This window comes from Anabrus simplex, chromosome 12 (genome assembly GCF_040414725.1).
Source record: "Anabrus simplex isolate iqAnaSimp1 chromosome 12, ASM4041472v1, whole genome shotgun sequence".
NCBI classification, from domain to species: Eukaryota; Metazoa; Arthropoda; class Insecta; order Orthoptera; family Tettigoniidae; genus Anabrus; species Anabrus simplex.
This window is the reverse complement of record NC_090276.1, coordinates 88186834-88212419: the sequence shown is the minus strand read 5'-3', so window position 1 is coordinate 88212419 and position 25586 is coordinate 88186834. Positions and strand designations below refer to the sequence as shown.

At 39.9% G+C, this 25586-nt stretch overlaps 1 protein-coding gene across 8 annotated transcripts in view; it reads right to left on the bottom strand.

Annotated features, from left to right (window-relative positions):
- The window catches only part of Mical (Molecule interacting with CasL), a 688331-nt gene that overhangs the window by 265966 nt on the left and 396779 nt on the right, over positions 1 to 25586 (bottom strand). For all 8 annotated transcript variants that reach the window (XM_067156726.2, XM_067156729.2, XM_067156731.2 and 5 more), the window contains 3 exons: positions 14449 to 14550; positions 7037 to 7244; positions 259 to 375 (listed from right to left, as the gene is read on the bottom strand). In XM_067156726.2, coding sequence (XP_067012827.2) covers positions 259 to 375; positions 7037 to 7244; positions 14449 to 14550 — 427 coding nt within the window. The remainder of the gene's footprint in view (positions 1 to 258; positions 376 to 7036; positions 7245 to 14448; positions 14551 to 25586) is intronic.

The window sequence follows — 25586 nt, the reverse complement described above, 5'->3', positions numbered from 1 at the left end:
AGTATCAACTTAGCTAAGCCATGTTAAGTACTATTACAAGACCACATCAGTCAATCATCAGGACTACTGCCACGGCAACACACCCTCCCCCCCCTCCCCTCGATGAACCATTCATTAGTGTGGTCCTCGACAGATATGGTGCACTTATCTGCTTCACTGGGACACACAAGCCTTCCCGCAGCAGCAAGGGCACATGCTCTGCACGTTAACTTCATTTAAATGTGACTGGTCAATACACAGAATGTAAAAGAAACTCACTCTCAGCAGTCTGGTCAGCCGGTGGGGGGACCAGCCCCTCAAAGCCAACACCCTCATGGATCTCCACTCCCAGTATGAGAGCAACCTTCAGCAGGATACATTGTAGTGCTCTGATACCTGCAACAAGAGTAACGTACATTCTGTGTGATAGGACAAATACAAGTCAGTATGAGAGATACAAACATAAAAGGACAAGGGCAATGTACACATCTTTACACTCAACGCTCATTATGATACTATTCCAAATTATATTAAAACCAAATTTTAAGAAATGTAAAAACACTAACACTAAAATATTAATAATAGTTATTTATAAATCTGGCTCCTTGGCCGAATGCTCGGAGGATCCTGGGTTCGAATCCCGACTGCGCCGAGTATTTTAAACGTGTTTAGTTCATCCCTCAGGAGCTGGATGTTTGCAATAGTCTTAATACACACACCACAGAAACACACAATAGTTAATACGTTCCCCCACATAGGGTTGGCGTCAGGAAGGTCATCCAGCCATAAAACTAAGGTTAATCCACATTAGTGCTGACTCCAGATAACTGAGTAACAGGCCAGAAAATAAAAAGAATTGTTTACAAATTTAATAACCAGTGGTGGTGGAGTTGACACCTCAACAACCATCCTCTCTTCAGGAGGGAAAAAGAAAATGGTCCAACCCTTCAAAGAATTTATCTATCAGCAAAAGAAAAGTAGTGCCATGAAAGACTCCCTAGGCCTCACAAACTTAACAACAGCAAAGTCAGAAGAGTTGACCAAGCGAGGCAATGCCAGATTCAGCTAGAGGTCTTGTTGTCACCAACCCTTGCTCCCAAACTTGGACGCCCCAACCAGTTCCCTCTTCCGACAGGCAGGAGATACCGAGGGTGTATTCTACCGCCCCAACCACGGGGAGTAAACTAACAACATTTTGGCATTCATCTATATAAGTAAAATTGTCAGTTGTCTGTACATTTTTTTATTTCACAATTCTTTTTGGATATTTGTCCAATTTACGTCAACTCCAGACCATATTAGTGGTTTGTAGCCTTCGTATCTGTCAGAATGATTAAGGCATTAGTGTTTCCCGTAGCTACATACGACTGTGAAACTGGACCTTAAGGAAGCAAGATAGGAAGCATATTCATGCATTTGAGTTCTGGTGTTAGAGGAGGATATTGCGTATCCGTTGGACAGCCAAGAAGACAAAAGGATCAACCCAGATCTGTCTCTTGAGGCATTCATCACAAGATTACAGCCATCATACTTCGGACACCTCATGAGACACTCTCATTCATTGGAAAAGACTATTATGCCTGGGAAGGTAGAGAGGTTCTCAGAGATGGCCAGCACTGACATGGACAGTCTCCATCAAATCCATGCAGTCACCAGGTTTCGACGCTGACTCGATGGCACCTGATCATCCTCATCATCTGTCTGTTGTACGATCATGGGGAAACAGCTGAATGTATTTCTACCCAACTTTATACAGTATTTGGAATCTATTCCTCCAGAAGCAGGTTTCAATATGCTTATAATTTAAAAATCACTTAATACACTAAGGGCCGGTATTATAATGAAGGTTTAAACTGGAGATTGAGTTAAACTGCAACTTGAGTTTAAACCGATGTTGAGTCTTATAATGGCCGGCCTAAGTTAAGTTGAGGTGAAAAAGGAAATATACCATCTTGGTAGCAATGACTTGCGAGAAAAGATGACTGTCGATAATGTTTTGCAGTGACTTGCAAGAAAAGATGACTATCGATAATGTTTTGTTTACTTCTTGTAGGTAAAATGGCGGGTAAAAACAATAAACGTTGTCCTAATTTTACTTGTAAGGAAATGGAATTGCTTGTTGACTTAGTACAGAAATATTTATATAAATCTATGAAACAGTGGCCTTATGAATTTCTCCGAAATCTCCCATTGTAATAACCGGAGGCATAAAACCGCAATGCTGTTAGTAACTGACTGAGGGGTTCTACAGCATGATTTCTGAAATAGAAGGATGTTACTTTATTTTCTAAAATTTACACTTGATATTCAGACAGTTCAAAAAGTCATTTTTACATTCTTACCTTTTCGTTGCATGTTTTATTCTAGCACCGCTTTGCTGAAACAGGGTTATGACATTCTGTTCTGTAAGCCTAAACCTATTTAAAACGCTGTTTCATTCCATATATGAAAGTGACTACCCTTGCTCGAAAAACTCGTAGTGCCCGTGGTTGTTCAATGATTTGAACCACTTCTTCATCATCGCTTAGTACTTCTTCAAACACCTCAAAAATATCTTTGAGATCCATTCGTTCTGCCATGTTGTAAGGTTATGTATTCTTTAACTACAGTTTAAACGGTAGATGAGTGGCAGTAAAAGTAATCTCTAGTAAAACTTAAGATTAAATTTTATAATATGCATATAACAGATGAACAGAAGTTTAAACTGAACCAACAGTTTAATCCTCTATTATAATACCGGCCCTAAGGGTTTATAGGAAGAACAAGAGAGATATGTAATGTTTTCTCATACCATAAAATCTGTTGCACTATATATAAAACAACCCTTTATTTTTAACTATTTTTTGTTTTGACATATTTTCATTTACTCCTTAAATGACAGAGAAAATTACTACGTGGCATGTTTTTTTAAGTAAGGGCCATTTGAAAATACCTACACAATGAAAGATGATTTTCAAACACCACATTTATTTGCAGATTCTACAAACTTTATTTTTCAACATAGTCACCAAGTTTGTTTAAACACTTATCATACCCTACAGCTAAGTTTTGAAAACCCTCTTCATAGAAACTTGCCACCTGCTCTGATAACCAAAAGTTCACAGCTGTTTTCACTTCATCGTCATCATTGTAGTGGTTGCCGCTGAGGTGACGTTTGAGGTGGCGGAACAGATGGTAATCGCTCGGCGCAAGGTCAGGTCTGTAGGGTGGGTGGTCTAAAACTTCACAGCCAAAAGTGTCCAATAAAACTCGGGTCTGAGCTGCAGTGTGAGGCCTTGCATTGTCATGGAGAAGCATGCAGTGTCTTTTGTTTTGTATCGCTCTGCGCAGCTTTCTCAAGGTTTGGCAGTAGGCTTCCACATTGATAGTGGTTCCTTGTTGCGAAAAGTCTACCAACAAAACACCATGCCTATCCCAAAACATGGATGCCATGATCTTGCACTGGGACAGAGGCGGTTTGCCCTTCACCTGAATGTGTGTGTCTCCATTCCATGCTCTGTTGCTTTGATTTGGGCATGATATGCGAAACCCATGTTTCGCCCCCCGTTATGATCTGACTCAATATGTCGTCACCTTCTTCGGCATAACAAGTCAAAAACGTCATCGAACACTCAAATCTTTTGTTTTTGTTGTCCTCCGTTAGGAGTTTAGGAAACTGTGCTCCCGTTGGGTCCCTAAAGTTTAGGTTTTCAGAAACAATTTTGTAAAGCACTGACCTAGACACGTCAGGAAAGGTGTTTGAGAGAGCTGTTAATGTGAAGCATCTGTCCTCACGAATCTTCGCTTTAACTGAAGCCATCAAATAGTCTGATTAGAGACGAGAAACCGGAGCGGGCCTCATCACGGACATTGTTACAGCCATCTTTGAAGTCTCGTACCCACTTACTCACTTTGCCTTCGCTCATAGCATTAGCACTGTACACTTCACAAATCTGTCGGTGAATGTCTGCAGCAGACAGGTTCCTTGCCGACAAAAACCATATCACTGACCGAAACTCGCATGGGGCGGGTGAGTCGATAATCTTGAACATTTAAGCAAGCACAGAACAGAACCGTACAGGTTAGCAACAGAGCTGCAACCGAGCACCTTTGTTCCCGAGGCATGCCGGCGCAAGACGCACACGCTCGTTGCGATACGCGCACTACTAGTGTCTACAACAAAACGGCCCTTACTTAAAAAACATGCCTCGTATTTTCCATGGGGGGAGGTTATGTTCTGCCGCGAGTGACAGACTCCCCACAGCTAGATAGCAAGTCTACCAGTTGCTACTTACCAACAAGAAAGTAACATAATACCTTGTTAGTCATCATTTGTGTAAGCTCGTGGTTGTTTGTTGGGTAGTAGGCGAGAGAGGTTACAGTCATATTTGTCCAGTGCTGAGTACGGCTGTTAATGTTTGAACAGTACTGTGGAGTGTACTCCATTATTTCACACTGCAACGTATTTTCTGGCATTTGCTGTAGTTGTTACTGTATTTCGCCCATACTTCTGTTTTCTGATTTAATTCCTTGCCTCTACTTTGCTTCTTTAGTCTTAAGTAATACCACCATTTGTCATCATATCTGAATAATTAACAAGCCCTGCACCTAAATCTCTCCTGTATTACAGATTTCAGAATTGAAATTGAGAGAGGGACATTTTATTTTTCATTTTTTCAATACAAGTACATGGTTACAAGATATCAGAATCATTCCGTATTGACGGTTTTCACTTTACAAAGGTGAAAAATGAGAGTATCCTCCTTCAATACAATAAATATTCCGTCATTAGACGGAGTAAACAAATTCAAACATGTTTCGGCTTCTTTGAGCCATCTTCAGTGAAAAATGGGAGTTTGAAATAATTTACATAATATAAGTTGAAAAAATGCTAAAAAACATAATGAAGGAGCAAATGAAAAAACAAACAAAAGAGAGCCTAGACGGAAACAAAATTAGCACAAATATACAAATATACAATATTTACATCAATACTCTCATTTTTCACCTTTGTAAAGCAAGTACATGGTATTTACACATATGGCCTGTCCTTCAGTATCCTAAAATATTATCATATCTTCCCATCAGTTTAAACTTTCCAGTTATCTGTCTTAATTTCCCCATTTGTATGGGAGTGCTAATCCCAAAACATAGACTAGCCTTTCTTTGAGTGATAATATGCACCATTTCTTTCCTACATAAATTCCTTCACAATCTATGATTTTGCTGATTAAGCCACATAACATACCATTAACTGGAACTTACGTCAGTGAGCTGGGTTTTGACATTATTGACAGGTGGTGCATTTAACTATGGCTACTACGAAACGTGCTACATTTAGAAAAATACTGTTCAAAGCTTGAAAAAATGAGATCATCCAAGGTGCCCAAGGCTGCTTTTCAGCGCAAGCCCAGGCTTGGTTTGCAGAGAGAACACCAGTCCATGTCAAGCGCATCTTGAGAAGGCTTCTGAATGTAAGGCCAGGCTGAATGTGGAGAAATTTGGAGAGCGATACTGATACAGGCCAGGTTGAACTCACAGAGAAAACATCATTCTAGATATAGACTACTTTTAATGTTGTCATTTTTACATCCCACTAAGTATTCTAAAAGTTTCCGAAGGAGACAAGAAACCAGAAATTCTGTGCCATGAGAGTTCAATTATGCGAGCAGATCTACCAACATGATGCTGGTGCACAGGAGACTCTTCAAATACCCCTGAACTAAGGCTTTTGTTTTTCTACAAGGTACATTACAGTGTCCTAAGTGTTATAATTCGTCTTTCAATAGACTGGAAAAATTAACTGTTGTATTAGCTGTCTGATCAATTCTGAGTAGACACGTTCGCAAAGATAGAGACTAAACAACTCGCCAAGAGAGCTGAAAGCTACCTTCACCTTGAAAATATCCCGAGTCAAGACGAAAGAGCTTTCTTTTCAAGGACCTTGAGATATACATGAATGAACTCAATATGTTCCATGAGTAAATATTCCTATCATGATCTTTTAGTTCCAATTACAATGAATCTAAAGTAAGAAGAAATGCTGTTTAAACAATCAGTCACTCAATGATCATCATGACATTGTATCAAGTGTATTTCACTTGAAATTCAAAGCTCTCATGGACTTACTAACCAAATGACAATGAAACACTCATGGGGTGGTGGGTAATATTCTGACCAGCATCAGGAACCTGCTGTTTTCCCACTTTAAAATCCATACTTTACATGATCAGAATTTAGAGAGGGGCATTTCATTTTTCCAATATAACTACATGCTATTTACATATTTAATCATCATCATCATCATCATCATCATCTTCTTCTTCTTCTTCTTCTTCTTCATTTCCCGTTTCCAGCTTCCCGGGTCAGGTTGTGAATCATGGACCTCCATCGCTGCCTGTCTCTCCACCACTCTTCTCCTTTTTTAAGTTCATCTTTTGGTTTTCCTCCTTTCTTCTCTATGCACTCCCACACTGTATCTGTCCACCTCTTTCGGGGTCTTCCTCGTGGTCTCTTTCCTGTTAACTTATCTGAAAAAACTTCTTTTTTTTTTTTTTTTTTTTTTTTTTTCTTTCTTCCAATATTTATCCTCAAATATTATCATGCTCTAAATTTATATCCATTTCAGCTGTGTTTGGAAATTTGTCTCTTCCCAACTAGTTACAAAATGTACCATCACGTCTGCTGTGTCTTGTGTCTGGGTGTCCAACTACCACCGGCAGGTTCTTCGTACTCAATTTAGTTTATGGAAATGCTTCCGATGACTAAACAGGCTGATTTTAGCATGTACATATATAAAATACAATTAATACTATTATTTCTTTATACAATAGTAATATCTCCACGTTCTTCTTGTCCTCCAAAAATTTGGTGCCATACGTCCACTCATAACTCAGATATTGCTCAAGGGTAATGCAGAAAATTCACTAACACACAACATGGTCCTGTGAAATAAAGTTTCTAAAGAGCAAAATTAGTGTTACAAAATTGGACAGGACTGAGCATATTAGTACAAACTGTCGTTGTCGTTGTTGTTGTTGTTGTTGTTGTTATTATTATTATTACTACTACTACTCACTGATATGGTCGATAGAACCAGCACAGAACTTCCCGAAGAACTTCTTTGCACCGAGGGCTCTCAAGTCGTGGATGACAAACGGCCAGAGATGGAGAACATTGTTCCGAGAGAAGCGATCTCTCTTCTCCACCACTACAACCTTGGCACCCAACAGCTGAGCTTCAATGGCTGTCCGCAGCCCGCACGGCCCAGCTCCGATAATCAGCACCTGAAATATTACCGTGATCACAGTACACTATATCTTTTTCTTTTATTATTAATTTGATAGGCCTAAGCACGTAAATGCTCACATAAAGTGGCAGTACAATTCATTAATATGGCAATAGTGGTTAGAACAGAGTGCCTTTATGGAGGAGAAACCTTGACGATGATGGCTGACCCAGTCCTTGAAAAAAGAGAAAGAAGATTCTTACGAGAAATCTTAGGACCAAGAAAGTCGACGAGTGACCCAACACATTTTGGTTAAGATCGAATTTGGAGCCCTACAAGACAGTAGAAAGAATCACGACTGTGATGAGGAAAAGGAGACTGACGTTTTATGGGCATATCAAGAGAATGAATCCTGAGAGATTGGCCAACAGGATACTACTTCTGCAGGAAAAGTGGAAAAAACAACCGGGATGGCTTACACAGGTTCACAAAGACTTGGCAGAAATAGGTATCAAGGAGGAGGATATAAAAGAAAGGACATCATTTAGAAAGAAGGTTGCGGGAATGAGGGATGCATCTGAAGAGAAAATGCGAAGCCACGGAACATCTCGGTGGAAAAACGAGCAAGGAGAAGTCAGAGACTCAAGAATCTTTGGCGAGAGTGTAAAGAGAAGGGTATCAGTCTGTGTAATAAAAGGAAGATTGTGTAAACGTGGCCCACAGGTGGCAGTATTGATAAATATATATATAATATGGCAATACATGCATACATACATGTTTAACATGGTGATTATCAGATCACTCATATACAGTGAACATAGACTAAAACGTAAGATACCGAGCTCGATAGCTGCAGTCGCTTAAGTGCGGCCAGTATCCAGTATTCGGGAGATAGTAGGTTCGAACCCCACTGTCGGCAGCCCTAAAAATGGTTTTCCGTGGTTTCCCATTTTCACACCAGGCAAATGCTGGGGCTGTACCTTAATTAAGGCCACGGCCGCTTCCTTCCCACTCCTAGCCCTTCCCTGTCCCATTGTCGCCATAAGACCTATCTGTGTCGGTGCGACGTAAAGCAACTAGCAAAAAAAAAAAAAAAAACGTAAGATATAATGAATACAAATTTGTAGTTACTTATATAGTAACTGCTTCAGACCAGTCAAAATGTTCAAGAGGCTTCAAAAAGATTAGGTAACTCTGAGCGATTTGATTTAATTGGGTAAGTTGTGGGATATTTTCATGAAATTTTTAAAACCGTATATTTTTTGGAATTTGATAAAATAAAAAAATCAGTCCTCATCTAGAGATGGTGCAAATCTTTTCAGGTACTCCGCCAATGGAGGCAAATTTGATTGTGATGTGTTAATGAAATGTTTCACTTCCATACAATGCCACGATCCAGAAGAAAGCCTTCAAAAACATCTTTCTAATTCCTATACCAATGTTCAAAGTGAGCAATTTTCTTTTAATACGAAAGGCCTTCTTTGCTCGTGGTACTCTGCATTTTATATCCTCCTTACTTCTGTCATCGTTACTTAATTCACTACCCAAGTAACAATATTCATCTACTTCCTGTAAGACTTCATTTCCTAATCTAATATTTCCTGTATCACCTGACTTTGTTCGACTGCTCTCCATTACTTTTGTTTTGGCATTTTTTTTCTCTCCATCTTGTGCTTCTTCCCCAAGACTCTGTCCATACCATTCAGCAATTTCTCCAGATCTTCTGCAGACTTTGTCTAACAATCTCATTGACAAATCTCAGTTTTCATTTCCTCTCCTTGGATTGCGATACCCTTTCCAAATTCCTCTTTGATTTCCTTTACTGCCTGTTCTATACAAACACTGAAAACGATTCTGGATTGCTGCTTCTTTTTCAAAGCATCTGACTTATCACTGCATACTAAATGTAGATAATTCTTCTTCTTCTTCTCCTCAGAAAGTGATCCTGATCACCTTCAGAATCACAAATAGATTGGTCCAATCCTTTATCAAATGCTTTTTCTAGATGTACAAATCCCATATACATGGGTAAGCACTTAATTTGATCCTTTTTTTTTTCTTATTTGCTTTACGTCGCACCGACACAGATAGGTCTTATGGCGACGATGGGACAGGGAAGGGCTAGGAGTGGGAAGGAAGCGGCCGTGGCCTTAATTAAGGTACAGCCCCAGCATTTGCCTGGTGTGAAAATGGGAAACCATGGAAAACCATCTTCAGGGCTGCCGACAGTGGGGTTCGAACCCACGATCTCCCGAATACTGGATACTGGCCGCAATTAAGCGACTGCAGCTATCGAGCTCGGTAATTTGATCCTTTAAGATCAGGCGTAATGTCAGGACTGATTCACAGGTTCCTATATTTCTTCTGAAGCTAAATTGATATTCTGCCAACACAGTTTCAATTTGTCTTTCCATTCTTCCGCAGCAAAAATTTTGCAGGCGTGAGATAGTAAACTAATGGTACAGTAGTTTTTACAGTTCAATGCCAGCTTTTTTGGGAAAAGGTATAACAACATTCTGCCAAAAATCAGATGGCACTTCTGTATCAAACACCTTACACACTAAATGGAATAACCTCGCCATGCTGGTTTCTCCTAAGGCAGTCAGTAATTCTGAGGGTATGTCATCAATTCCAGGTGCCTTCTTCCTATTTAGGTCTCTCAAAGACCTGCTGTTTAATTCTGGCCTAAAAACTGGGTCTCCCATTTCATGAACATCAACAGCCTCTTCTTGCTCCAGAACACTATCATCTACTTCTTTACCTTAATACAACTGTTGGACATGTTCCTGCCATCTTTCTGCCTTATCTTCTTTCCCTAAAAGTGGTTTCCCATCTGAGGTCTTAATATTCAAACACCTAGTTTTCATTTCTCCAAAGGTTTCTTTGATATTCCTGGGGCAACAGAACTGCAGTATGCCCATGACACCGCATCTCCTGCTCTAACACCTGCAGAACTACAACAGTCAGTCAACTGCTTTAAAACTGCATGTGATCGCTTTGGTCTTGCCATTAATGCGAAAAAAACTTAAGGTACTTGCTCAACCTGCCCCAGGATTAACACTTCCTGAGTTCAGTATTTCCATCTTAGACAACACTGGAACAGGTTGATCACTTTTCATATCTTCGAAGCATCTTGTCTACGGTGTACCTGTGAACAACACGTTGATAAAAGAATTGGGGCTGCTCATGCAGTATTCGGACAGTTAATGCACAGAGTCTTCATGAATAACGACCTACAACTGCATACCAAACTCATGGTGTACAAAGCTGTTGTCATTTCCACGCTGCTGTATGGCTGTGAAACTTGAACACTCTATCACCGTGATATCAAAAACTTGAGCGCTTTCACCAACAGAAAATGAGATTCATCTTGAATATTAAGTGGGAGGACTATGTGACCAACACGGCAGTTCGTGACAAAGTGCAGCTAAATAGCATTGAGGCAACAATCATCGCTCATCAACTGAGATGGTTAGGCCATGTTCACCGCATGGATGATACCAGGCTTCCCCGCCAAATTCCTTATGGTGAACTTTGCTCCAGCAGTAGACTTCATGGAGCCCCTCTTAAACATTTTAAGGACCAGCTGAAACACATCGTGAAGCTAAATGGTATAGATATACAGACATGGGAAGAATGTGCTGTGGACCACTCACTGTGGCGGAACACTACATCCACCGCTGTCAACTTGTTTGAAAGAAAATGCCGCAGACATCAAGAGGCCAAGCAACAAGCAAGAAAACTCTGTCAATTACAACCCCGCCCCCCTCCATCCATTCAAATGGAAATTCTAAGTTCCCATGGAGGGAATTAGATTCTTTTCCACCAATAGAGCATATCAAAAATCAGATCAAAAATTAGATGGATGGCTTTTCCGGCGTTTGCTCAATGTCATCTGTGTGGGCGTATGTTTTATGAAAGTATTGGTCTGTTTAGTCATCGTAAACACATCCATAAACTGAGTTGAACTGGTCAATGTATGCAGGAAGAAGTTATATATACTTGGATCGAGTTCCAGCCAATGTTAATGACTATGGCAGGTTCCAGTAAGCACAAGAGTAATGAAATTTGGTATACAGATGCACAGTATGAGAAGTGTGAGTAGAGAAAAATGGTTTTCTTCCAGGCTATTAAGCTAAGGAAGCCACTGCCCAGGGCAAACCAAGCAAGAGGGTAAACTGGAAAACGTAGATGTCTTTGCAACCAAGAGATGTGACCGACTGCTCAACAGAGGGTCTCAGTGGAGAAAATATTGTAGCAGCTGCACCCAGAGAAACGCCAAGATAGCTCTAGAAGTGATCACCCAACCCCAGCATCTTCCAAAGCGCAACCAATAGCTTGCCGATTCTGTGCAGCGATAGTAACTGCTAAATATATATACAGCCATCTTATTTCCTGTTACAAATTTTCTGTTTACTGGGACATAGCATGGATAGGAAAACCAGAAAACTTGTCACCATGTATCCCTCCCCAGCACCAGGTTTCAGCACCATGAAGGGAGCAAACTGTCCATCCCCAAACCCAATAAAGCACATGCGACACTGAAATCTGCTATACTCTAACATGTGTGGACCACAAAATGAAATTTGAGGAGACAAATGTTTTTGACTACCAACAATCAATTTATATGCTAACACTGTGAGGCGACTGATGCAGACAAGAACCCAAACAATTTCAATCGGAATGAAGAAAGCCTGAGCTACAGTCTGATGTCCAGTACTCAGCTGTCCTGGCCAGTTAAATTTCACTCCTTGAAACTAGCCAGGCTGTTTTCAGAAACCTTACAATATAAGGGATGAAATAAGAATTTTCTACAACTGTGACAAGAGCCTGAAAGTCAGGAAGACCAAGATACTGGCTGTGAAACCCCAGACCAATAAAAAGGTGTATATTATGAACTTTTCTATTGAGGGGACCAAAAAGATGGCTGAATGCCCACACACTCATTACAGTGAAAATGACATTGTGGAGCAAGAGCATTAATAAAATTGTTACCTTATTCTTTGGGCAACACTTATGGCACAATCTAGTCAAAATTGTGTTTCATTAAAGAGAAGGAAAGACAACAAATTAAATCTAAAAATTACACTCTGGTCCAAAAAAATATCCCCACTACGTATACTGGCCCAATATTTCAATTTCAACCTCATTTTCTAACAGACTTGCATTGGTACCAGCGTTTTCGTGCTATCAGTTTATTTCCTATGAAGTTAAGACACTCTTCATGTGGTATTTGTTATTAAAAGCTCAGTTTTGGTAGGTTAATTGGAGTAATGTGAATGATAGAACAACATGATAAGATTTATCTTGATATTGGCCATATTCACGGTACCAGCTTCCGAGGCACATTCAAATACGGCGCCTAGGAGACATTACAATATTTGGTCACAAGATGGCACGCACATGCCTGAAGTTCACAAAATTCCTGCCATATACCTCTAGTTGTACTTCCGTCTGAACTTGATGAGTTGTTCTTCAGTAAGCTGAATTGTAAAAAGAGAAACCAATTTGGTAAGTTTTTAAAGAGCTATGGTTCTGTTTCTCAATAGATAGAATTGTTTTCCCATAGCTTACTGGATTTTGAGAGATTTTAAGATTGCTATTTGATTTTTTTAGGTTATGGGGAGGAAGAAAGACCTATCTCCAAGGAAGCATGGAATGATTCTTGCATTCAGTTCCCAAGGAATATCCAACAGGGAAATTGCTAGGAGGTTATTCATTGACCATAAAACAGTGGGTAATGTTTAAAAAAAACAAAAGGAGACAGGGATGACAAGTTTGAGGCATAAATGTGGTCGCAAGAAGAATGCCAGCCCAAGATTGTGCCGGGCACTGAAAGCAATGGCGAAACAAGGACGAATATTGAGCTCCAGGCAGTTTTCGTGCAAGTTGCAACATGTTCTAGGTCATTCCGTTTCACACCAAACAGTGTTAAGACGTCTCTCAGATATGAACATAAAAAAGAAAAAGCCTGCAAATAAGCCAATCGTGACAAAAAGGCATATCCAGGACAGAAAAAGTTTGTTGAGATGTATGAAAATTGGACGACTGAGGAATGGTGTAGAGTAATTTTTCAGACGAAAAAAATTAATGTGTTCGGTAATGATGGTGGTGTAAAACTGTGGATGGAGCCCGGAGAGAAGTTAAAGAAGGAATGTGTTGTGGGAACTAAGAAATTTAGTGAAAGTGTTATGCTGTGGGGAGCAATAACTTCCAAAGGGGTGGGAGGAATTAAAGTTTGCACGGGTTCAATCAATGGAACGGCATACTGTGACATCATTAAGAAGGAAGTTTTGAATACTGCTAGGGACCATTTTAGTGGTGCAAACCTAGGACCGTTCATTTTCCAAGACACCAATGCCAGTTGTCACCGATCCAGGGTTGTCCAGCAATGTGTCTCAGATCTCGGCATTCAGCGATTATGGTGGGCCCCAAATTCACCCGATATGAACCCCATTGAGAATTTATGGGCTATTATGTCTGCAAAACTCAGGAAACATTGTTACACTACCAGAAAAGAATTAATTGAAAAAATTGAAGTGAGGCATCATGAAATTGAGCCTGCTACTTGCAAAAAACTAGTTCAGTCAATGCCACAAAGAGTACAAGCCCTCAAAAATGCTAAAGGTGGTCACACAAAGTACTGAAGCATGTCACATATATTGTAGAAACCCTGTATATATATATTGCTATTCTGATATAAAACATTCAAATTCTTTCTCAATACTCTCTTAAAATATGTTTTTCCTTAAAACATGCAGGTGGGGATATTTTTTTGGACCAGAGTGTACTTTACAATTATATATCAGCAGCCACTGACACAGCTGAGACCGAACTGACCCTTCGATCTTCGAAACAGTCTATCAACATACATCGATGTGGAGGAATGTGTTCCGTCGCCTGCATTACGACGAATTAGTGAAGGTAAGGTGGTGACTAATGTATTAACAGGAAGTGCAACTAGGCAACCATCCTCGGGTCCAGAGTATACAGACTTTGACAGTGATAAGAAACTGGAACCAGGAAGTACACAAGGTTACCATGAACAGACAAGCTCAGTGGAGAGCCAGCGCAACAGGATGGAAGCAGATCTTCTCCAGACATTCAGACCCTGCTGCTATTGTAGTTGCTGAGTCATATTAGACGAGGAAGTTTCCTGAACTAGATCGATAACCTGTACTGTTATGGAATTTATAGTAGTGTGTTATGGTAGTATCCCACCTGGATGCTTTAAATTCTCACGTCCACTAGTGATGACTTACCCTCGTATTTGGACAGGCCTTTCCTCGATTGTAACATTTGTGGCTAGCACGTTTGTCGAACTTGGTCCATAACGCCTGGGCCTTCCAAGAGCGAAGTTTCGCCTGCAAACAAAAAGCAGAAACATGATTAAACCACTACACACCCAACTTTGACATTGAACAAACTGGGGAGGTGGAATAACCGATAGATGCAACATACAAATCCTGACAACAGAATTTTTACTGAAAAGGGATTTACAGTAGAAGATGGTATGACTTGTAAACAAGTGTAAAAATGCTGGATGTAAACAAAACAAAGCAGACGAGGCATTAGTGCTGATTTTTGTTTTCAGAGGAAGTAGGCCTACAAATGGGTAATGATACTCTATTAACATTAACCGTACCGAGCTCGATAGCTGCAGTCGCTTAAGTGCGGCCAGTATCCAGTATTCGGGAGATAGTAGGTTCGAATCCCACTGTTGGCAGCCCTGAAAATGGTTTTCCATGGTTTCCCGTTTTCATACCAGGCAAATGCTGGGGCTGTACCTTAATTAAGGCCACGGCCGCTTCCTTCCCACTCCCAGCCCTTCCCTGTCCCATCGTCGACATAAGACATATCTGTGTCGGTGCAACGTAAAGCAACTAGCAGAAAAAAAGAAAAAAACCATTAACCAGAGGGAGAAAATAGAAGGAGTCCGACATTTCAGAAAATGAAGGCATCGGCCAAAGGAGGCAAGGGCCACCAAGGGCATGAAAATGAAAAACTTCCTAGAATTCACAAACCTAATACTCTTGCGGTCGGAAAAGAACAAGAGTTGACCAAGAGAGGACAGATAGTATAGATGAAAATGAGGAGCCTGACTCAAGAAAGTGGAAGCAATGCCATGACTCAGCTAAGGGCCCCGTGGTCACCAACCCACACTCTCAAGTTAACAGCCCTTAGTGCCCCTTTTAGTAGCTTGTTGTGACAGGCAGAGGATACCGTGGATGTTATTCTACCCCACCCACACAGGGAAATTTCTTCATGACACACTGATGCAAGACTCCAATTAAATGTATACAGTAAAATAAAAATACAATTTTCACTACCCATATGTAGGTATTTCACAGTCTGGTTTGCAAATCTTGAAGAAAAATAAACAACATATTATTATTATTATTATTATTATTATTATTATTATTATTATTATTATTATTATTATTATTATTATTATTATTATTATTATTATTACCGTGGTTGGTGGATCAGCAGAGATGAAAGAATGTGCCAGGGTGAATGGGTCCAACTACCAAATCAAAGTTAATTTTAAAACTGTAACAAGGTTATATTTTCTTTCCTTTTTTAGAATTTCAAATTTAACAATCTTTCACTAAGTGAACACAATAATATATCAGGTACAATGAACAACTAGAAACAAGACAAGAAGGATCCCAATTTTAGTGATTTTTACACTCTAGTTTTACAATTTTGAGCTCTTAGCTCAATTTTACCAAAGCACAAATTTTAAAGCAAGGGCAGAAATCCCCTAATGCCTGGAGCACATGCTCCCCAAAATGTCAATGTCAGGCCTCCCAGAGGCACCTTTACACTTGAAAAGAGCTGACACGCTCTCAGTTTTTCAAGCCTCTTAAAGGCAATACCAGACTTTACAATTAATTGATATCAAGGCAACCTACTGGGCCTTAGCGGAAAAAGAACAGGTTAAGTAAATGGCCCGAAATACCAAAAAGATTGTAGGCGGGTACTTTCACTCCTAAATACTCATTCTAAAACCTAAAAGGCACTAGGCCGATGAAACAGGGGCTATTCTCAACTTATGGAGGTGACTTGTATAAGAATAATTTAAGACATTGCAGAAAGGAAGAAAACCAGTTACGAAACGTAGTCACCTCAAACCAATATGAAGGGGAGTTCGAGAGGGTACAGCACTCTCTATCCCCGATTTACAGTTAAAGATTTTATGAAGTTTCGCATAAGCCGGCAAAAAATACAGATTTAGAAAAGTAGGTTACATGGAAAAGTTTCGGACCTATCCCTCGGGTTAAACTGCGGAGCTAGCAAAAGGTGAAGATGTTAAGCGGCCATACCTTGTCGAAGTACTGCTGCCTGATGAAAGAGGCACCTCCCGCCTCCTGCTTCACATACATACACTTAGTTAGATGTTGATCAAGTGGCCAAGAGCCGTGAAAATCCGCAGTTTATAAACCCTCGGGGAAAGTTCGAGACCTTTGATGAATAATCAAGACACACCCACAGAATTTTATTGGAGGATACAAAGTTTACACTCAAAATCGAAGAAGAAAGACGTGATTGGTTGGAAATTAATTACAAAAATTCTTGATTGGTTAAATTCAAAACAGGCGAAAAGAAAGGATAAATATTGCCAACCCAAAAATGAATGAACGAAATTTAGTAAAGAGAAAACTTATGAATACAACATTTCTTCAAATAAAGTTCCTTCACTTCGCACCAGGGTACATGATCATAGTTTTTTGTAGTGACCTCTCTGAGAGAATGTCCAAATTTCTTGATGAACGGAAAACAAAAACAAGTTGAAATTCACACAGTACTGGCAAATTCATAATCACAAAATTACGGTAGTGACATCTGCGGAAAAGTTTAAGTAGGTCAAGTTCCAAGTTCAGTGTTTCTCCTGTAGAGGAGTTTTAATTGGCGCAAGATTTGAATGTGCGGCGTAGAGGTGTACCTCCCGGTACAATTGTTGTTGTTGTTGTTGTTGTTTTTGTTGTAGAAGGTAAGATGAAAAGCAAATGTCCAGCTCCCTGATTGAATGGTCATCGTACTGGCCTTCGGGTCAGAAAACCCCAGGTTTGATTCCCAGCTGGTCGAGGATTTCAACCGCGTTTGGTTACTCGGGGACTGGGTATTTGTGTTCGTCTTCGTACACGTCACTACCAACCACCACAGAAACACGCAATAGTTGTGTCACAAAGGGCATCCGGCGGTAAAACTGGGCCAAATCTACGTCGAGTGCCGAGCCTAATAACTTGTGAAAAGGCAAGGAAAGAAAGAAAGAAAGAAAGAAAGAAAGAAAGAAAGAAAGAAAGAAAGCAAACGTGAATGTGAGCGAGAAGATTATTGTGCAGAGGAAACCTTCAACAGTGGTTCAATATCCAAGGTGGTGGTGTTTGGGTAATCGGTACATAGACTGATTTGATGCAGCCCTCCATGCCACCCTATCATGTTCAAACCTGTTAATGTCTACATAACTGCTGAATTCTACATTTACTCTGATCTCCTTGTCATATTCATACCTTGGTCTACCCCTTCCGTTCTTACCGCCTACACTTCCCTCAAAATTCAACTGAACAAGTCCTGGGTGTCTTAAGATGAGTCCTATCGTTCTATCTCTTCCTCTGGTCAAATTTAATCAAATCGATCTCCTCTCACCAATTCGGTTCAGTATCTCTTCATCAGTGAATCGATCTACCCACCTCACCTTCAGCATTCTTCTGTGTCACCACATTTCAAAAGCTTATATTCTCTTTCCTTCTGAGCTAGTTATCGTCCATGTTTCATTTCCATACAATGCCACGCTCCACACGAGAGCCTCCACAAACTTATTTCTAATTCCTATGTTAATGTTGGAAGTGAGCAAATTTATTTTCTTAATAAAGCCCTTCCTTGCTTCTGCCATCGTCAGTTATTTTACTACCCAAGTTTCCTTTAAGACTTCATTTCCTAATCTAATATTTCCTGTATCACCCGACTTCGACTGCTCTTCATTACTTTTGTTTTGGACTTATACAATTTCATCTTGTACTCCTCCCCCAAGACTCTGTCCATACCATTCTCTCGATCTTCTGCAAACTCAGATAAAATAATAATAATAATAATAATAATAATAATAATAATAATAATAATAATAATAATAATAATAATAATAATAATATCGGCAAATCTCAGAGGTTTGATTTCCTCTCGTTTGATTACGATTTCCTTCCCAAATTTATCTTTGATTTCCTTTGTAGCATGTTCTATATATACACTGAAAAGAAGAGGGGAAAAATTGCAGCCTTGCCGTATTCCTTTCTAGATTGCTGCTTCTTTTTTCAAAGCGTTTGATTGTTATCACGGCAGACTGATTTTCGCACAGATTGTTTGTAGACAATTCTTCGTTCTCGGTATCTGATCCCAATCATCTTTTGAATCTCAAATAGCTTGGTCCAATCAATATTATCGAATGCCTTTTCTAGATCTACGAAAGCTATGTACATGGGCTTGTCCTCCTTAATTCGGTACTCTGAGGTCAAACGTAACGTCAAGATTGCTTTTCCCCCATCTCTTCTGAAGTTAAACTGATCCTCTCCCAACTCAGTTTAACCTGTCTTTCCATTCTTCAGTAAATAACACGTGTTAACACTTTTCAGGCGTGAGATACTAAACTAATGGCGAGGTATTTGGAATAGGTATAACAACATTCTGTACAAAATCGGATGGCACTTCTCCTGTATCATTCATCTTAAACACTAAATAGAATAACCTCGCCATGCTGGTTTCTCCTAAGGCAGTCAGTAATTCTAAGGGTATGCTATCAATTTTAGATGCCTTGTTCCTTTAGTTCTAAGCTGTGTCGAATTCTCACCTCCAAACTGGGTCTCCCATTTCATCAGCATGAACAGCCTCTTCTTGTTCCAGGTCCTTATCACTTACTTCTGTACCTTGATACAACTGTTGGATATGCTCCTGCCATCTTTCTGCCTTATCTTCTTTCCCTAGAAGGTTTCCCATCTGAGCTCTTAATATCCATACACCTAATTTTCCTTTCTCCGAATGTTTTCTTGATTTTCCTGTACTACTTTTTCTTCGACCATACAATATTCAACATCCTTGCACTTCTCTTTCAGCCATGCTTCCTTAGCTGACCTGCATTTTCTATCTACTTCATTCTTTAATCGCCTGTATTCTCTTCTGCCCTCATCATTTTTTTTGTACTTTCGCCGTTTGTCAGCAGCCCGACTGATATAATTCTACGTGACTGCCCATGCTTCATCTATTATATTTTCTTAGTCCTTGGGCAACATGTTTGTTGAAATCTGCGGCACTAAGACAGAACTATCTTTTGGTTTAGCTTTATTGCTGAAAAGTGGAAATGAAGTTTAGCAAAGTTATCGACGAAATGAAATAGCGAAAAATATTCGGAAATTACTTGTCTTTAAAGGACTAAAAAGTAGATTAAACATTTCACGACAAACAGGTGCCTCTAATAATAAGACATTGCGAGAGGGGACGTAGCCGGCAGTCGGGGGCGCGGAAGACTTCGGAAGATCTGGCTAAAAAAATCTGGAGACTTGATTCATCACTTCATCGACAGAAGTAGCCACGTGGACCTCCAACACGAGGCATTCTGACAGCTGACGCAGCAATGCGTACCACTGCGGACATTAGCGCCACACCCACCGCTTGGTCGTATATTTAAGCACGTTTATCGTTCACGACGTAAAATCAAGGTTATTTCAGAAGTTTTCTATCTGCATAGCACAAATTACAACATAACAGCTCACATCATTCTGAAGTGGATGGCTTCACAGCACACTTAATTTAATGGGGAACACTTGTTAAAGAGTCTGTTCTACTGTTCGTTGAGCCCGACTCGTTGGCTGAACGGTCAGCGTACTGGCCTTCGGTTCAGAGGGTCCCGGCTTCGATTCCCGGCCGGGTCGGGGATTGTAACCTTAATTGGTTAATTCCAATGGCACGGGGGCTGGGTGTATGTGTTGTCTTCGTCATCATTTCATCCTCATCACGACGCGCAGGTCGCCTACGGGGGTCAAATAGAAAGACCTGTACCTGGCGAGCCGAACCCGTCCTGGGATATCCCGGCACTAAAAGCCATTCGACATTACATTATTATTACTGTTCGTTGAACCAAGCGACTTGGTTGCATTCGCGAGATGGTGGGTTCGAAATTGTAGCTTTGCGAGGTTTCCAATTAAGGCCGCGGATATCTAGCCCTGTACTATCCAACCGTCACCATATTATCTGAGTCGGTGCGACATAAAACTAATGAAAAAACAGGCTCATCAGGCCTTAGGCTGGTTTGCACCCTATCTTGAGCTAGCCTTTTTATTTTAACATAACTACACCATCCTACACTAATTATCGTATTCATGCCATGGTCTTGCCCTACCGTGCTTAACCTCCCCCCTTGCACTTTTCTAACTGAACAAACCCTGAGTATCGCAGACGTGTCATATAAACGTATCTCTTCCTCTGGCCACATAATTCTGCTACCCGACTCACCGACATTCTTCCGTAACACCACATTTCAAATGTTCTGTTTCTCTCATCATAAAAGTGTTAGTCTAAACCACTGAGAATTTAAAAAAATAAATAAATAAATGAATTTAAGGAGATAAATGACTGGATACTGCAACTTAAACAACATTGTTACCAGCCCGACAGAGGGAATGTTGGCCGGCAATATACTGCTAGATTCCAAAAGCCCGGATTCAATTTCAAACCTGTCCGCTGGTGATGGTGATGGTGATGGGGACGATTCGACAGGAGTATGCTATGTGCCGACAGCGGTTTACTACTATCATACATCACGTCATTCAATTCATCGCATTAACTCCTGTGATGAGGCTGACGTCAGCTCACTTCACACCCGACCCCATAGAAAGGGAAATGGCGTATGGCTTTTAGTGCCGCAAGTCCGAGGATATGTTCGGCTCTCCCCTAGGCGACCTGCGCGTCGTGATGAGGATGAAATAATGATGAAGACGACACATATACCCAGCTCCCGTGCCAACTAAATTAACCAATAATGCTTTAAAAATCCCAACCCTGCCGGGAATCGACCCCGGGGCCCTTGTGACCAAAGGCCAGCACGCTAACCATTTAGCAATGGAGCCAGACGACAAAGACATACAAAAGCCTGAAGCCTCATTCACAATGCCAACGTAACATAACGTAAACTTAAAATGAACTTTAACTCAGGTTAGCGGCCATCTTATCTAATGGAACCATTCACAATGCGCCGACGTAAACTTAACTGCGAGTCCGTAAAATTAAGGGATTTCAAACCCCAAGCTCTTGCGGTTAATTTTAAGAACCAGCCAATCAGAGCAGAGGTAAACATTGTATTTTGTGCACGATACAATGACTTCTTTCGACGAAACACTTGTAATTCTCTTTCAAAACAATCTTTGGAGAAAGAATTACAAAAACGCTGTGCCAAAAAAATTATAGGTGGAAATAAATATCCTTCAGCAATGAATTCTGACGGTAAATGGAGGGGGACAAGCTCGCAGCGCTGGCGAACGGATGAGAGACAATCCCTGTCATAAATAAAACAGTGTCCCTGTATATTTCTTAACATTATACGGACTACTAGTTTACGAAAACGATATCATCCAAACAAATAGATCCAAACATCACATCGGGGTGTGATTGATAGGGGCATAGATGTCGGTAAAGGAGACCTTACATTTCCTTTTATTAGAAAAGGGGAAGTAAATCGTAAGAAAGGCAAACAGTTCAGGTTTCATCCGCATGTCCAACACGAACTGATGAGGGTCATTTCTTACATTAGATTACCAAAATCGCACTGAGGTAACCTTCCTTGATTCAAGGGATGAACCCATTTTCTGCACCGTTGTTTAGATCGCCTTTTCCCAGAATTCCGCTACCACGTTGTTTTATTCTATCGAGGTATTGAAATATAAAACTGCGAGATAATCCAAAACCCGACTTCCGTGCTAAATAGCATGGCAGTATTTTGATTGGCTGCTGTGTACTCTTTATGTTAATGTTATATTCCTCCATTGTGAATACCACAAATTTCACGTTAATTTTACGGTTACGTTACGTCGTTAAGTTTACGGTTACGTTTGCATTGGGAATGGGGCCTGACACTAGGAAGGCGGACGGCAAGTGTATCAGGGTAACACCTGACGCCAAAAAGACACCTACAGTCATACCAGTTCGAGGAGCTCACGAGGCTGATCCTGGAGTTCCAGACCATTTTCACAATAATGGGAGATGATTGTGGGAGAACCAACAGTGCTTTCCATTGTATTAACACCGAAAGTAGCGAAGATGGCAGCAACTTCGATGTCATCGGTGAAGAGCTGTCAGGGGGGAAGAGAACCCAGAGATATTCTTGTCACCACTGCAATGACACTTCTTGCCACCATCGAGATGCTGAGACTCACCCAGTTAGGAATCACTAACTGGCCAAGCGGTGAGTGAGGCAATTTGAGAATGGACTGCCGCCAGAAGGCAGCCCCCATTCCGGGAAACTAGTAGGGGATGACAAAAAGACGGGCTCGTCGGGTAATTCTAGCTAAGAAGACAAAGATTCACCAGATGCTGAGCGGCATGAAGTAGTGTGGAGTGATTGAATAATCTAACAGTGCATGGTCGTCCCCTATAGTTACAAGTAACTAATCTCATTTTGTTCCGTATTGAAGATACAATAAGTAAACTCTTTCAAGATTAAAAATTTGGGTCCACCAATTCAATACAAATATATATATTTTAGTGGTTAAATTCTACATGAATTAAACACACCAGTTAGGGACATGTTTCACCCTAGTTATGGGCATCTTCAGCCTATATTAAACTTAAGGTCAAGACTTAAAACTATAACATTGGAACTTATAGTAAACTAACTTAATACTAAATACAATTAATTGTCTTATGCTATTTACATAGTTTACAATATGTACAATATGTGCATTAACTTTGCCAGAATTTATGAACAATGAATTAACTTATTTTATTATGACTAGACTTCTAATTGAGGATTGGATTGATCACAGTGTGAATTGGGGTTTCTCAAATTGTATTGACTAGAATTTATCACTGCGTGAGTTGGAGTTTCTTCAACTGTTATGATCGCCTGAGTCGTAAAAACTTTTACAAAACCGGAATCTTGGTTAAAATCGTTAATATTCAATTTAAAGACCACATGTAGTTGGAATGAATTCCATTCCAACGGAGACAACATTTGGGCCAAAAATAAATGAACCATATATAATTGTAAATTTAGGAGGGCTTTCTTTTTTACAATGTTGAAGGATTATTATTATTATTATTATTATTATTATTATTATTATTATTATTATTATTATTATTATTATTATTATTATTATTATTACCAGCTTCAAATAACACAGTTTATAAGAAAATAGAACCAGTATTGAGCACAATCAGAAAGAAGTGCATGTTATTTCTTGCACATCTTATTAGAATACTGGAAACTAAAATTAGTAGAAAAATTATGGAATACCAATACCAGGATTAAATGGATCACAGAAATTAATAATGATATTAATGAACTACAAATAACACTAAATGATCTCAAGAACAAAACAGACAAAATTAACATTCTCAACGACTTACATGTGAGACTGCAAACCAAAATGAATAAAAGGTCAAAAGGTAGTGTTATAAGATATACGTTTCATGCTAATTGATCCGTACTGAACTGTGATTACAATGAAAATGAAATGTCGTATGGCTTTCAGTGCCGGGATATCCCAGAACGGGTTCGGCTCGCCAAAGTGCAGGTCTTTCTATTTGACTCCCGTAGGAGACCTGCGCGTCGTGGTGAGGATGAAATAATTATGAAGACAACACATACACCCAGCCCCCGTGCAGTAGGAATTAACCAATTAAGGTTAAAATCCCCGACCCAGCCGCGAATCGAACCCGAGACCCTCTGAACCGAAGGCCAGTACGCTGACCGTTCAGCCAACGAGTCGGGCGTTATTACAATAATACCGGTAGTTGAATATTTTATTTATAGGTCCACCTTTTCAATACAAAGTTGTGCAATATGTCACACCACAATTCCTTTGGAACTAGTTTCAGCCTAACTGTAGGCCATCATCAGCCATAACACAAATCACACAATTACATCAAATAAACTAAAACAATGTACGGACACAACATCATTAAAATAAACTGTATGTAATCCTTGGGAATTAAAATTAAGACTAGTTACTTGAATGCATTCTGTTAAAAGTCCAAGTGATTCAAGTGACAATAATATTTAAAAATGATAAACCATGTACATAACACGTATGCATCAAGGCAAGGCTCTAGAATGTAATATGCTCCGTTAAAGTTGCTTCAGATAAAAGTTCTTAAATACTGATTAAGATTAAGACACAGAACTGAACTGAGGCTGGCACTTTACAAGTGCTGCATTCTGTTAGAAAGTTCAATTAGGCCGACGTTAAGTTGTATTCTTAAGGACATTAAAGATAAAAATTAAAATTGTGTACATAAACACATAACCCATGCACGTGATGCAAGCTGTTAAAAAAGTTGCTTCTGCTTAAAGGTCTTGAATGCTGATGATTGTTGCGCATTCACGGTCCGCACTGAACTGCAAAATCCTACCACCTTCTAGAATCCACCAATTTATTCAGACCTTTATGCGCAACAATTTTTTTTTTTTTTTTTTTTTTTTTTTTTTTTTTTTTGCTTTACGTCGCACCGACACAGGTAGGTCTTATGGCGACGATGGGACAGGAAAGGGCTAGGAGTGGGAAGGAATCTGCCATGGCCTTAATTAAGCTACAGTCCCAGCATTTGCCTGGTGTGAAAATGGGAAACCACGGAAAACCATCTTCAGGGCTGCCGACAGTGGGGTTCGAACCTACTGTCTCCCGAATACTGGATACTGGCCGCACTTAAGCGACTGCAGCTATCGAGCTCGGTACCGCAACAAATCATCAGCATTCAAGACGTTTAAGCAGAAGCAACTTTTTTTAACAGCATCACATGCATTGATTACGTGTTTATGTACACAACTTTAATTATTTTATCTTTAATGTCTTTATGAATACAACTTGACGCTGGGCCAGCTTTAGTTCAACTTATATGTGTTAATCTTAACCAGCATTAAGAAGCTTCATCTGAAGCAACTGTAACGTACTGTATTACATTCTAGTGCCTGGAGGCATACATGCTATGTATAGGCCTATAGTTTCCCATTAAGTCTTGAATCACTTGAGCTTTTAACATAATGTAGTGTGACATATTGCACAACTTTGTATTGAAACTGTGGACCTATAAATAAAATATTTAACTATTATTGTAAAAAAGGTAGTGTTCTCAACTGAAAAAAGGATGTCAGCATCTAGAAGGATGAAGAAATATTGGAAGCATAGAACAGCTA